Source organism: Ammospiza caudacuta, chromosome 25, assembly GCF_027887145.1.
Source record: "Ammospiza caudacuta isolate bAmmCau1 chromosome 25, bAmmCau1.pri, whole genome shotgun sequence".
NCBI classification, from domain to species: Eukaryota; Metazoa; Chordata; class Aves; order Passeriformes; family Passerellidae; genus Ammospiza; species Ammospiza caudacuta.
In genome coordinates this window covers 5576708-5590467 of record NC_080617.1, presented here as the reverse complement: position 1 = coordinate 5590467, position 13760 = coordinate 5576708, and the positions used below count along the sequence as shown (strand labels likewise).

Below are 13760 nucleotides of genomic sequence, written 5' to 3'. Positions count from 1 at the left end.
AAGCTGGGAGGAAAAAGGTAAAAGCAAAACCCAACCCAGGAAAAACCAAAACCCAACCCAGGAAAATACAACAAAAGAGAATGATCGACCCAAATCAAATCAACCCAAATTGGGTTTTATTGGTCAAAATCCAACAAAATAGATGGATAGATCCCCAAAATCCAATAAAACCCATGGATTAAACATGAAACTGGGAGCTCTCCAGCTGCTGCTTTGGCAGTGGGTCTGCATGGGAAGGGATTCCAGCAGGTGGAACCACCATCCCTGTGGGATCCAACAAAAAGAGGAAAATCCAACAAAAGAGAATGATCGACCCAAATCCAATCAACCCAAATTGGGTTTTGTTGGACAAAATCCAACAAAATACTGGATAGATCCCCAAAACCCATGGATTAAATGCCATTGGGAACTTTCCAGCTGCTGCTTTGGCAGTGGGTGTGCAGGGGAATGGTTTCCAGCAGGTGGAACCAACAAAAAGAGGAAAATCCAACAAAAGAGAATGATCGACCCAAATCCAACTCTTCAACCCAAATGACAAAATCCAACAAAATCCATGGACAGACCCACCAAAACCCATGGATTAAGCACCACTTGGAGCTTTCCAGCTGCTGCTTTGGTAGTGGGTCTGCAGGGGAAGGGTTTCCAGGGTTTCCAGCAGCTGGAATCACCATCCCTGTGGGATCCAACCAAAAGAGGAAAATCCAACAAAATCCAAGGGCAGACCCACCAAAATCCAACAAGACCCATGGATTTAATGCTACTGGGAGCTTTCCAGCTGTTGCTTTGGCAGTGGGTCTGCATGGGAAGGTTTCCAGCAGCTGGAACCACTGTGGGCTCCACCTCTGGATGTTCCCACCCTATGAGCTCAGCTCTGCCTCCCAACCCCAAGAACATCCTGAATCAGTTTCCTCACCCTCACAGCTGGGCAGGGGCCGGCTCCACTGGAAGTTGGGCTCACACTCCAGGGCCTCAGTGTCACTCAGGGTGTAGCCAGGGTCACAGCTGAATGTCACCAGGGCTCCCACGTAGAAATCGTTGCCGTGGCGCTGCCCGTTCACTGGGATGCCAGGGTCCAGGCAGTGGTCAGACTGCAGCTTCACAGCTGGGCACAGAGAGCAGGGCACAGCACTCAGGTGGGCACTGAGGGGCTCAGGGGAAGCTCAGCCCACCCAGGGGATTGACACAAATGTTGGTGGTTGTTCCCAAGGTCAGAGGGTGGAAGGGAGAGAGGGAATTCCTCAAGGGAGGCAATGGAGAGAGGGAAATCCCTGAAATGAGGAGATGGAGAGAGGGAATTGCCTCAAGGGAGGGGAGGAAATGGACAGAGAAAAATCCCAAAAGTGAGAGGATAAAGAGAGGGAAAGCCCTGAAATGAGGGGATGGAGAGAGGGAAATCCTCAAAGTGAGAGGATGGAGAGAGGGAAATGCTCAAAGTGAGAGGAGGAAGAGGAGAGAGGAAAAACCCTGAAATGTGGGGATGGAGAGAGGGAATTGCCCCCAGGGAGGGAAGGAAATGGACAGAGGAAAATCCCAAAAGTGAGACGATAAAGAGAGGGAAATCCTCAAAGTGAGAGGAGGAAAGGGAGAGAGGGAAATCCTGAAAGTGAGAGAAGGAAAGGGAGAGAGGAAAATCCTGAAAGTAAGAGGATGGAGAGAGGGAAATCCCTGAAATGAGGGGATGGAGAGAGGGAATTCGCCCAAGGGAGGGGAGGCCAAACCAGTCTGGGATGCCAGGAAAAGCAGAAACTGCTCCTCCACTGGCAGCACCTCCCTTGAGCAGTGTGAGCTGCCTGGCACAGGGTAAAACAAAACCCAGGGTGCCCTGAGGAGGCCATGGTGCTGCTGGAGATTGGGAATTGCAGGGAATTCCATGAACAAGGGGCCCTTACTTTCATATCTGATCTGGAAGCCGATGTCAGAGTGGCTCTTGTCCGTGGTGAACAGGAGGTAGAGGTGGTTGCTGGTGCTGATCAGGAACTGGGGCACCTGGGTGCCATCATAGACCCCAATCAGGGGAGAGGAGTAGGAGCGGCCATCCCTCACCTCCAGGGTGTCATAATTCACCTCTGTCTTGAACCTGAGAGGGACAGGAGGAAAATGAAACCCCAGCACTGCTCCCTTCTCCTCATTCCCTCCTGGAACCACCAAAAGGGGCAGGGCTGGGTCCTTTCTTCTGCCTGAGTGTCTCACTGGGGGCACCTCACAAAAAAATGCAGGGAATTTGGGGTCGGAGCAGGGAATTTGGGGGCAGAACCAGGGAATTTGGAACAGAGCCAGGGAATTTGGAGCAGAGCAGGGAATTTGAGGGCAGAACCAGAGAATTTGGGGCAGAGCTGGGAATTTGGGGGCAGAACCAGGGAATTTGAGGGCAGAACAGGGAATTTGGGGGCAGAGCAGGGAATCTGGGGGCAGAACCAGGGAATCTGGGGGCAGAACCAGGGAACTTGGGGGCAGAACCAGGGAATTTGGGGGCAGAACCAGGGAATTTGAGGGCAGAACCAGAGAATTTGAGGGCAGAACCAGGGAATTTTGGGGCAGAGCAGGGAATTTGGGGGGAGAACAGGGAATCTGAGGGCAGAGCAGGGAATTTGGGTTAAGAACCAGGGAATTTTGGGGCTACCCAAGGTGGTGAGCACCTGTCAAAGGTGATCTTGATGGGGTAGCCAGGCTGGGCCTCGATGACCCAGGCACAGCTCAGCGAGTCCTTGTAGAAGCCAGGCCAGCCTGGGGACAGGATGGTGCCACTGGGTGACGTCAGGTGGCCCCCACAGGGTGCTGAGGACACAGAAAGGACACAAATCCACACAATTATCCAGGCTGGAAAAGACCTTCAGGCTCATCCACCTCCAAACACATCTTTAAAATTGGGGAGAAAATTGTGACAGAGCTGCAGCACCATGAGATGTCCCCACTTTTAAAACCCCTTCCCTGCATTTCTGTCCCCACCACGAGTTAGAAATCACCAGAGCCAGATGGAAAACCAACATTTACTGCTCAGAAATTGCAGTTTCAGCTCCAAGTGCAGACAGTGCCCCCCTGGGAGCCAGCAGGGCTGACCTTGGGCCCTGCTCGGGGTGTAAAATAATGATTGGATATAAAAGCAGAGGACACTGCAAGGTCACTTGGCATTTCAGGTGCCAGAAAAATCCCTCACAGCCCTGCTAATTGAGTCATGGCTTTGCTGCCACCAGGGATGTCACCAGAGCAGGGCATTAAATCCACCCCGTGGTCCCCAGTGCCACCAGCAGGAGCTGCAGGAACTTCTTGGCATTTTCTGGAAAAAAGACACAAGGTCTGAGAGGCCAGAGGGACAAAAATCCCATAAACTGCCAGGTTTGTCCACTAAGGAGTCACCCCAATGTCACTGTGCCCCTGTGCCACCCCAAAATGTGATAATCCCAACGTCCCTGTGCCACCCCAAAATGTGCCAATCGCCATGTCCTTGTGGCACCCCAAAATGCGCCAATCCCAACGTCACTGTGCCCTTGTGCCACCCCAAAATGTGCCAATTCCAATGTCACTGTGCCACCCCAAAATGTGCCAGCCTCAATGTCACTGTGCCACCCCAAAATGTGCCAGCCTCAATGTCACTGTGCCACCCCAAAATGTGCCACCCAAAAAATGTGCCAATTCCAATGTCACCATGCCCCTCTGCCACCTCAAAATGTTCCAGTCCCAATGCCAATGTGCATGACCCCATGCCCTTGTACCACCCCAAAATGTGCCAATCCCATCCCCAAATCTCCCCTGCTGCTCTCAAGGGTGACAGATCAAAGTCATTTGAGCTCAGCTGGCTCCAAAGCAATTATTTTTTCCTTTCTGCCCCAAAGCTGTGCTTGGTCTCCTGTCAGGATTTCCACCCTTTTCTCTGTCTCCTTCATTCCCATTAATTTATTTTTTCAGGATTTTAGATCTCTGAGCTTTTCTCCTTGCTTAAAAAGGGTAATTAAAAGGTCCAGACTGAAGGGTGAGTCAAAGAAATCACCAGAGTGATCAGGAGGAGAAGGCAGAAGGTTATCACATATAAAAGTTGATTAGAAGTGTATTATTTAATGAATGTTTCCCTTCCATACTTTAAAAAATGTAAATTTCAAGGCTTGTGCTTTGAAAGGAACAGGAGCCCTGAATTAAACCTACATTTTGACAGGAGCAAAATTATTTCCGAATACAAAAAGTCCAGCTTTTTATTCTATAAAAGCTGTTGAAAACAATTGATTCCTTCCTTCAATCCCAAAGACAATGGCCAGGACTGTGCAATTCCTGCTGCTCAGGCAATGCAGGGCCAATTACTCCAATTATTTCTCAATATTCCAGGGCTGCTTCTCAAGAGCTCAGCACTTGTTATTCAAATTGCTGCAAATACCAGAGCAGAGCATCACTTCCCTGAGAACACAGGGCACAGGAAGATTTTCAGTCCTAATGAGCTCCTTCTTCACTTCTTTTTTCCAGAGCAGAGGCTTGAAAGTCTTAAAAAAGCTTTGAAATCTGAATTAAAGCCTTTAATTCAGCCCAGCTCCCCCCATGGCAGGGTTGGCTGTTGTGGCCAGGAGATGGAAACGCAGAATTTTTGTCTCTCAGCTGCCAGAGCCCATTGAGAGAACTTCTGTCATGACACAAATATCAGATATTTTACGTGGATCAAAAACCAGGATGGGAAAACATCACCCTGGATCTTCCATTCCTTTTTGTTTCATTCCCTCCCTGACAGCAGCAGCAGGGAAGCTTTGAGGCATCACTAAACCAGAACTTTTCATTATTATTATTATTGTTATTAGAAAAACACCTGCTGTAACAAGAACTGATCATCAAATCATCAAAAAACCACAATAAAAATATTCCCCAGCGTTCATTCCACACCAAAAAAATTGGAAAATGAACAGAGCTCAGGAATATTTGAACTGAAATTTCCTCCTCCTTCCAAAGGGGTGGAAAATCCTGCAAGGTGTTGGCTGGACACTGTGGAATGTGAGAGTGAGACCCTGACAGGCAGAACCCTGATTCTGGACCCCAAAAGGCTGCAAAATTCCCCCCAAAATTTCATTCCCTGAAGGAATGTTCACCTGGAGAGGAGAAGAGGAGGAGAGGAGGAGGGGGAAATGGGGAAAAACCCCTAAATTCCGTAAGAATTAAAAATTACAAGGGAGGGTTGTACATTAGAGGTAAATCTTTGGGATCAGGTGTTCTGGGAAGTCTGAACCTCTGAAGTACCTCAGAAATGGGGAAAATGTAAGAATTAAAAATTCAAAGGGAGGGTTGTACATTAGAGGGGAATCTTTGGGAAGTCTGAACCTCTCAGGTACCTCAGAAATGGGGAAAGAGAGAAGGGAAATGCAGCTGGGAAATCGGGATAAAAACGAAGATGCGTTCTCCAAAAATCTGAGAGATCCCAGAAGATCTCTCAAAAAGGACCCCTCTGTCTCCTTTTTGGCCATAAACCTCTGGTGCTTGTGGATGGATTTTCCTAACAACACCCACGGGAAGAGCCGAGATGGGATCTTCACCACCCCAAACCACCCTGTGGGCAGCAGGCAGGAGCTGGGGCTCACCTTCGCAGCGCAGCACGGCGTTGTCCCACACCACGCTGCCCTCCTGCAGGACGCAGGTGACGCTCTCGGCGCCGTGGGTGCGGATGAAGCCCTCGTCACACAGGAAGGACACGGAGCTGCCCAGCTGCAGGCTGTCCCCAAAGCGCTTCCCGTTCACCGGCACGCCGGGGTCCGGGCACTCGTTGTGCCTGAACGCTGCCAGCAGCAGGAGAGAAAGAGAAAACAGGAGAATCAGCAATTTTTTGTACCCTCCCCTCAACGCTGTCCCCAAAATGAGGATGTTGCACCCTCAAATTGAGGAAAATTGAATTTTTCCCCTTCCCAGTGACAGGAGGAGGAGGAGGACATGCCTAGATTATAATAATTAATATATAATATATCATCAAAAAGTAATATAATATATAATAATAAATAATAAAAATATAAGCTATATTATGTAATATATAATAATAAAGTAATAACTAATATATATTAATTAATATGAAATATAAGATTATATATTATATATGATCATAAAGTAATAATTAATATATAAGACACAAACATAAAGTAATCATTTAATATACAATCATAAAATAATATAATCATAAGTAATGAAAGTATAATTAATATATAATATATAATCATAAAGTTAGCCTTCTGACAAGATGGCTAACTTTATGATTATATAATATATATATTATATATTTCTATGCATAATATGCATATAATATATATTATATATATTGTATTATATATAATATACTATAAAATATAATATTTTCAATATTATATATATAAAATATCATATATATATAATATATATGTATGTATTATATATACATATATATACATATTATACATACATATATATATACATATACATATATATATATATAAAAATATATATATATTAAAAAATTATATATATAAATAAAATATGCCTCCCTCCCCGCCACACAAACCCAACACACACTCACTGGTGAAGGTGATGTTGAACCCTCTCTTCTCCATGGAGTGGTCAGTCTGGAACTCCAGCCTGGCCACGTGGCCGCTGCTGGTCAGCGAGGAGGGGATGTGGCTCCCTGAGAAGGTGCCCAGCACGGGTGATTCAGCTGTGGCACCGTCCTTGACAGCCAGGAAATCAAACTGGGGCTCCACGTCGAAGTCGTTGAAGGCCAGGTGGATGCGGCTCTCGGGGTTGGCGATGATCAGCCACACGCAGTGCAGGCTGCTCCCGTACTCCTCGGGGTAGTTGGGCGACAGCACGGTGCCCGACGGGCTGGTGAAGTTGAAAAAGCAGGAAACTGCAAAGGGAAAGTGGCATCAGTCCCCACAGCTGGTCCTGCCCTCAGCCCCCTGGCTGGGATAGTCCCAGTTCCTGCTCTGAGGCTGCCTCAGGAGGGAAAATGTGATTTCCAGCAGGCCAGAGCCCACTGACAGAAATTCTGCCATCAAAGAAATATCAGCATTTCATGTGCATCAAAAACCAGGAGGGGAAAACACCATCATGGATCTTCCATTAATTCCCTTCCATTTTTTATTTCATTCCCTCCCTCACAGGAGCAGCAGGGAAGCCTTTGGTCACCACTGAATCAGAATATTCTGGTTATTAGTAAATCAGAATCTTTTGGTCATCACTGAATCCAAATCTTTTGGTCATCACTGAATCTGAATCTTTGGTCACCACTAAATCAGAACCTTTTGGTCATCAGTAAATCAGAACCTTTTGGTCACCATTGAATCAGAATCTCTTGGTCATCACTAAATCCAAATATTTTGGTCACCACCAAATCCCACTCTTTTGGTAACAACTAAACTAAAATATTTTGGTCACCACCAAATCCCAATCTTCTGGTCACCACTAAATCCAAATATTCTGGTCACCACTGAATGCGAATCTTTTGGTCACCACTACATCAGAATATTTTACTATTGAGATAAGAAAAGCACCCATTCCTCAGGACTTTGGGTGGATTTGCCATTTTCCAGTCCCTTCCAGTTTTATTTAACAGCAGGAAGAAAATGCCTCTTAGGTGGGATCTGGCATTTTCCCGGTGAATTCTCTCAGGAAAACTCCCAAAAATCCAGTGAGTGACTTGAGCTGGTGCAAAACAAAACCAGCATGGAACCAGCCAGATTTTGCCTCAACTTTTTGGTTTTTTTTTGCTGTGGCCACATCCCAGCACAATCCCACAGAACCTGGAGCAAGGAACCATCTCAGCCACTCTGGGCACTGCTCCAGCCTCCCCTGCTGCTGTCCCTGGCTCAGCTCTGTCACCCACAGGTGACACATCCATCCCCAGGGTGCTCCGGGCTCCTCGGGAGTTTGCTCACAATAAAATCTGCCCTTTCCATCTGCTGAGCTCGTTTTTCCCCCTCTCCATTCATCAAACTCCTTCCGTGCACACCAGGGAGTATTTGTGGGACAAATGGAGTGCCTGGAGAAGGAGCTGGGAGTTAATTTGCTTTGTCTGCGTCCTTGGGAAGTCGTTCACACCCGGCTGAGCACTGGGAGAGGTGGAACTGCCCAAGAACGTTCCCAAATGCTGAGGTTTGGGACAAACCAGAGGAATCTGCAGCCCTGGAGGAGGAGAAGCTCTTCCCACCACAAATAAACCCCTTATTTCTGCTGGTTCCCAAAAAGCCACGGAAATAATTTAAACCATGTTTAAAACGAAGCTGAGGGGCACAACATGCATGAAAAACCCTTCAAGCTCTCCAGGGGTTCAATCCATCCCAAGCTGCAGCTGCCAAGGCCCATTAATTCGGGAAGGCAAGGCTGCCTTTGGAGTGCTACCTGCCCAAACTTTGGGTTATTTTATGTACGGATGCTTTGCTCATCCCTTTTCCCCACCGCCACCCCTGGTAAAACCCATTATTGGGAACATCCATCTCCCTAATTCCTGGCACAGATGATGAGCTTGGCTTGGGGTTGGCGTTTAGACAATTATTTGGATCACTGCTCTGCCTCCCTCTGTTATTTTCCCTCTGTCTCCCCTCACCACTTAATGGGCTGGGATCAAATAATTCGGATGTTCCCGTGACGTTATCAAGGCCACGGAACTGCACAATCCATTCCCTGCTCTCAAAGCCACAAAGAGAGCAGATTAAAGAGAAAACAAACTGCAAAACATCCTCAGGATTTTTTTTCTGGGCTCTCTCTCTCTCTCTCTACCAGACGCTGAAATATCAGGGGATGCTGGCAAATAATTCTGTCAGCATAAGCACGGTGTAATCTGCCTGAGGAAAATTGAAAATAAATTCATTTGCACCCAGGGAAATGTCTCAGCAGCAGGGATGAGGTGTCTCCTCTAAATTTTTAAATCCAAAGGGGTGAATTAGCATTCAGCCAGGACCTCCAGCAGCCCAGCAAGAGAGAGGTGCAGTTGCCAGTTCAGAAAATAAAACAACAAAGGACTTGCTGACAAAGGGGAGAGGAGCAGAGCGAGGGAAGAATATAAAATCAACCTTTGCCAGCTAAAACAAAGTGACAGATTAAAGAGGAGCTGATACAAAAAAAAAAACCCTCCAAGAGTCTCCACTGCAGGGAAGTAAACGAGGATTTTGATTTTCCATAAGATCAGTGAGGAGAAAAGCGAGTTGGAGCTGGAGGGCCAAGCTGTGGCCAGGAAAAAGCTCCCCTTGATGGAGAGGGGAGCTGGAATCACATCCCAGAGGGGAACATCCAGCCCAGGGAGCCACAGGGTTCATGAACAACACCATGGAGGCTGTGAGATGATGATTTTCTTCATCTTGTGAGGCAGAGGAGGCTTTCCCTCATTTGGAAGGTTTCCCCTCACTGTGGAAAGAGGTTTTCCCTCTCTGTGGAAGGTTTTCCTTCACTGCAGAAGGAGGGTTTTCTTCTATGAGGAAGATTTTTCTTCACTGTGGAAGGAAGTTTTTCCTCTCTCTGGAAGGAGATTTTTGGTCTCTGTGGAAGGAGGGTTTTCCCCTCTCTTTGTGGAAGATTTTTCTTCACTGTAGAAGGAGGTTTTCCTTGCCATAAAAGGAGATTTTTTTTCTCTCTAGAAGGAGATTTTTCCTTATCATGGAAGGAGGTTCTCCTTCTCTGTGCAAGGTTTTCCCTCACTGCGGAAGGAGATTTTTCCTCTCTGTGAAAGGAGATTTTTCTTCTCTCTGGAAGGAGATTTTTCCTCACTTGGAAGGAGATTTTTCCTTATGTGGAAGGAGGTTTTCCTTCTCTGTGGAAGATTTTTCTTCACTGTGGAATGAAATTTTTCCTCTCTCTGGAAGGAGGTTTTTCCTTACCATGGAAGGAGATTTTCCCTCTTTGTAGAAGATTTTTCTTCACTTGGAAGAAGGTTTTCCAATGCTGTGGAAGAAGGTTTTTCCTTGCTGTGGAAGATTTTTCTTCTCTGTGGAAGGCTTTTCTTCACTATGGACGGAGGTTTTCCCTCACTTGGAAGGGGGTTTTTCTTCTCTGTGGAAGGAAATTTTTCCTCTCTCTGGAAGGAGATTTTTCCTTACCATGGAAGGAGGTTTTCCTTCTCTGTGGAAGATTTTTCTTCACTTGGAAGGAGGTTTTCCATTGCTGTGGAAGGAGGTTTTTCCCTCACTTGGAAGGTTTTTCTTCACTTGGAAGGAGGTTTTCCCTCACCATGGAAGGAGGTTTTCCTTCTCTGTGGAAGATTTTTCTTCACTGTGGAATGAAATTTTTCCTCTCTCTGGAAGGAGATTTTTGGTCTCTGTGGAAGGAGGGTTTTCCCCTCTCTTTGTGGAAGATTTTTCTTCACTGTAGAAGGAGGTTTTCCTTGCCATAAAAGGAGATTTTTTTTCTCTCTAGAAGGAGATTTTTCCTTATCATGGAAGGAGGTTCTCCTTCTCTGTGCAAGGTTTTCCCTCACTGCGGAAGGAGATTTTTCCTCTCTGTGAAAGGAGATTTTTCTTCTCTCTGGAAGGAGATTTTTCCTTATGTGGAAGGAGGTTTTCCTTCTCTGTGGAAGATTTTTCTTCACTTGGAAGAAGGTTTTCCCTCCTTGTGGAAGGAGATTTTTCCTTACCATGGAAGGAGATTTTCCCTCTTTGTAGAAGATTTTTCTTCACTTGGAAGAAGGTTTTTCCTTGCTGTGGAAGATTTTTCTTCTCTGTGGAAGGCTTTTCTTCACTATGGAAGGAGGTTTTCCCTCCTTGTGGAAGGAGATTTTTCCTTACCATGGAAGGAGGTTTTCCTTCTCTGTGGAAGATTTTTCTTCACTATGGATGGAGGTTTTCCATTGCTGTAGAAGGAGATTTTCCCTCACTTGGAAGGAGGTTTTTCTTCTGTGAAAGACTTTTCTTCACTTGGAAGGAGGTTCTTGCTCACTGTGGAAGCTTTTCCCTCACCATGGAAGGAGATTTTTCCTTACTATGGAAGAAGGTTTTTCTTCTCTGTGGAAGATTTTTCTTCACTGTGGAATGAAATTTTTCCTCTCTCTGGAAGGAGGTTTTTCCTTACCATAGAAGGAGGTTTTCCTTCTGTGTGAAAGATTTTTCTTCACTTGGAAGGAGGTTTTCCATTGCTTTGGAAGAAGGTTTTTCCTCTATGTGGAAGATTTTTCTTCACTTGGAAGAAGGTTTTCCCTCCTTGTGGAAGGAGATTTTTCCTTACCATGGAAGAAGGTTTTCCTTCTCTGTGGAAGATTTTTCTTCACTATGGAAGGAGGTTTTTCTTCACTTGGAAGGAGGTTTTCCCTCACTTGGAAGGAGGTTTTCCCTCACTTGGAAGGAGGTTTCAGCCCTGCTCCTCCAGCCTCCCTGCAGCTGCACACTGGGACAAACCAGGAGCTGTTTAACTGCGTGTCACAGGCAGGGCCAGGCTGTCAGGAGGAAGAGGATGGAGACAGCCCAGCTGCACCTGGAGCATCCCAAAGAGCCCTGAGCAGCAGGAGCCATCCCCAGCATGACAGAGGCCAGCCCTGCTGCCTGCAGCTGCCCATCAGCAGCAATTAATATTCATTACCCTTGTTAAATGCCAGCAGAGGCCATTTCATTATGTGCACAGCACAGGGGCCTGTTTACAAAGCTGCCTGTGTCAATAATTTTTTTTTTATTTGTCGATAATTGCTACATTTGCCAATAATCCTTATTGCTGACCAATTACTGCAAAGGCAATGAGAAAAATCCCTTTATTAAATACAGAATAAATCACAGCAGACACAGAGCAGCGAGACCACGGCATGAATGAACCAGCACAGGGATTTGTTCACGTTATCACAAGCAGCATCAGGATTCTGCTTGGTTTAGAGCAGTGAAACAAGGAAGGAGCAGCTCCTTGGTTCTTTTTTTGGGAGAGGGATATGGATGTGAACATGGAGCAGGCAGGAGAAATTCCTGCAGTTCTCTCTTCTCCTTCTCTTTTCTCTTCTGTTTCTCTCTTCTCTTTATCTTTTATTCTCCCTTCCCAGATCCCACCTCTTTCCTCCTGTTCCTGCCTCCATTCCCTGCTCATCCCTCAGGAGAACCCAGGGCTGATCCCAAAGTGAGGTCACACCATGGGAGTGGGGTCAGGAGCTGAAAACCAAACAAGGAATCCCTGGAACAGCAGCAGTTTCCATGGAAACAATCCAAAATTCTTGACTTTCCTCTCAGTTTTTAGATCCTGCTCCCCACAGACCTCTTGGGAGAGAGTTGGGAGACAGGAATTCTGCTTTGCATTTCCTTTTTTCCAAAAATTCCTCCTTGGTGATGGGCTGGGAAAGCAGGACAGTGCTGGAAGCTCAGGGCACTGCTCCAGCTGGGCAGCAAAGTTCTTCACATTTTCTATTTTCCTCTTTCTGTATCTGTTATTCCAAGGGGAAAAAAAAATTTAAAAATCTGCATCTTCCTCCTGAAAACCCTGTGGCACCTCAGGGCAGGTGGGAGGCGAGGGAAGGAGTTTGGAACAAAATTAACCAGGAGAGTTTTGTTACTTCAGAGCAACAAAACTCAGCTCAGTCCGGGGGTGGGACTGCAGGTATGAGGAGAATAATGAAAACCAGGCAGATTTTGGGAAGCAAATCTTGAGGAAAATATCACTGAATTTAAAATAGATGTGCAGAGAAGAGCAGGTTTCACTGCCACCCACTCCAGCAGGAGCAGGCCTTGGCTTTGGGAAGGAGCTGAAATTTTTTAAAACTTAACTGGGAGCTGCTGATCCCCACTGGGACAGGGCTGGATCCTGCAGCCATCTGCTCCTGAAAGGCTTCTGCACCTTCCCATGATTTCCAACAGAGCTCTTCCTCTCCCAGCAGCTCCCTTGGGAATTTTTGCACTGGCCACAAGAAGGTGGAAGTTTGTGGGGATTTTTTTGGCCCAAAAAAAGTCTCATGGTGCTGCTGTTCACCTCTCCCTGCCAATGCTGCGTGGGACCATCCCTCAGGGGCTGGGGGGACACTTTTGGGCAGTCACCACTTCCCTGTGGCAGAGTTTTTTGGCAGGAATATCTGGGATGTTAATGAACACATTTATCCCAAATCCATTAAAATACACCCAGCAATGAATACATTTATCCCCATTTGTTCCCAATCCCTCCAAATATTCCCAGGAATGAAGATGCGTTAAAAAAACAAACCCAGGAACAAACACATTTATCCCAAATCCACTCACACATTCCCAGGAATGAACACATTGATCCCCAATCCATTCAAAACCAACCAGCAATGAACACGTTTATCCCCAAACCCAAACCCTCCCAGAAATGAACAGATTTATCCCCAGATGGAATCAAACACTGCCAGGAATGAATAGATTTGTTCCCAATCCATTCAAACACTCCCAGAAATGAACATGTTAATCCTCAATCCATTCAAACACTCCCAGGAATGACCACATGAATCCAAAACCCAATCCAACATTCCCAGGAATGAACAGATTTATCCCAAATCCATTCAGACATTCCCAGGAACGACCACATGAATCCAAAACCCAATCCAACATTCCCAGGAATGAACAGATTTATCCCAAATCCATTCAGACATTCCCAGGAACGACCACATTAATCCAAATTAAATCAAACATTCCCAGGAATGACCACATGAATCCCAAACTCAAACATTTCCAGAAATGAATGTGTTGGCTCCCAATCCATCCAAACATTCCCAGATTTATCCCTAAACTTTCCTAGGAACGACCATATGAATCCCAAATCCATTCAAATATTCCCAGGAATGAACAGATTTATCCCAAACCCAATCAAATATTCCCAGGAATGACCACATGAATCCCAAACCCAAACATGTCCAGAAATGAATGTGT

The 13760-nt window shown here is 46.1% G+C and overlaps 1 protein-coding gene across 1 annotated transcript in view; it reads right to left on the bottom strand.

Moving 5' to 3' along the window:
- Window positions 1–13760, bottom strand: part of CSMD2 (CUB and Sushi multiple domains 2) — a 236605-nt gene that overhangs the window by 86759 nt on the left and 136086 nt on the right. The window contains exons 14-18 of the mRNA XM_058819623.1: window positions 6506–6832; window positions 5547–5741; window positions 2637–2775; window positions 1890–2077; window positions 914–1102 (exon numbers count right to left, since the gene is read on the bottom strand). Of these exons, the coding sequence (XP_058675606.1) occupies window positions 914–1102; window positions 1890–2077; window positions 2637–2775; window positions 5547–5741; window positions 6506–6832 (1038 nt within the window). The remainder of the gene's footprint in view (window positions 1–913; window positions 1103–1889; window positions 2078–2636; window positions 2776–5546; window positions 5742–6505; window positions 6833–13760) is intronic.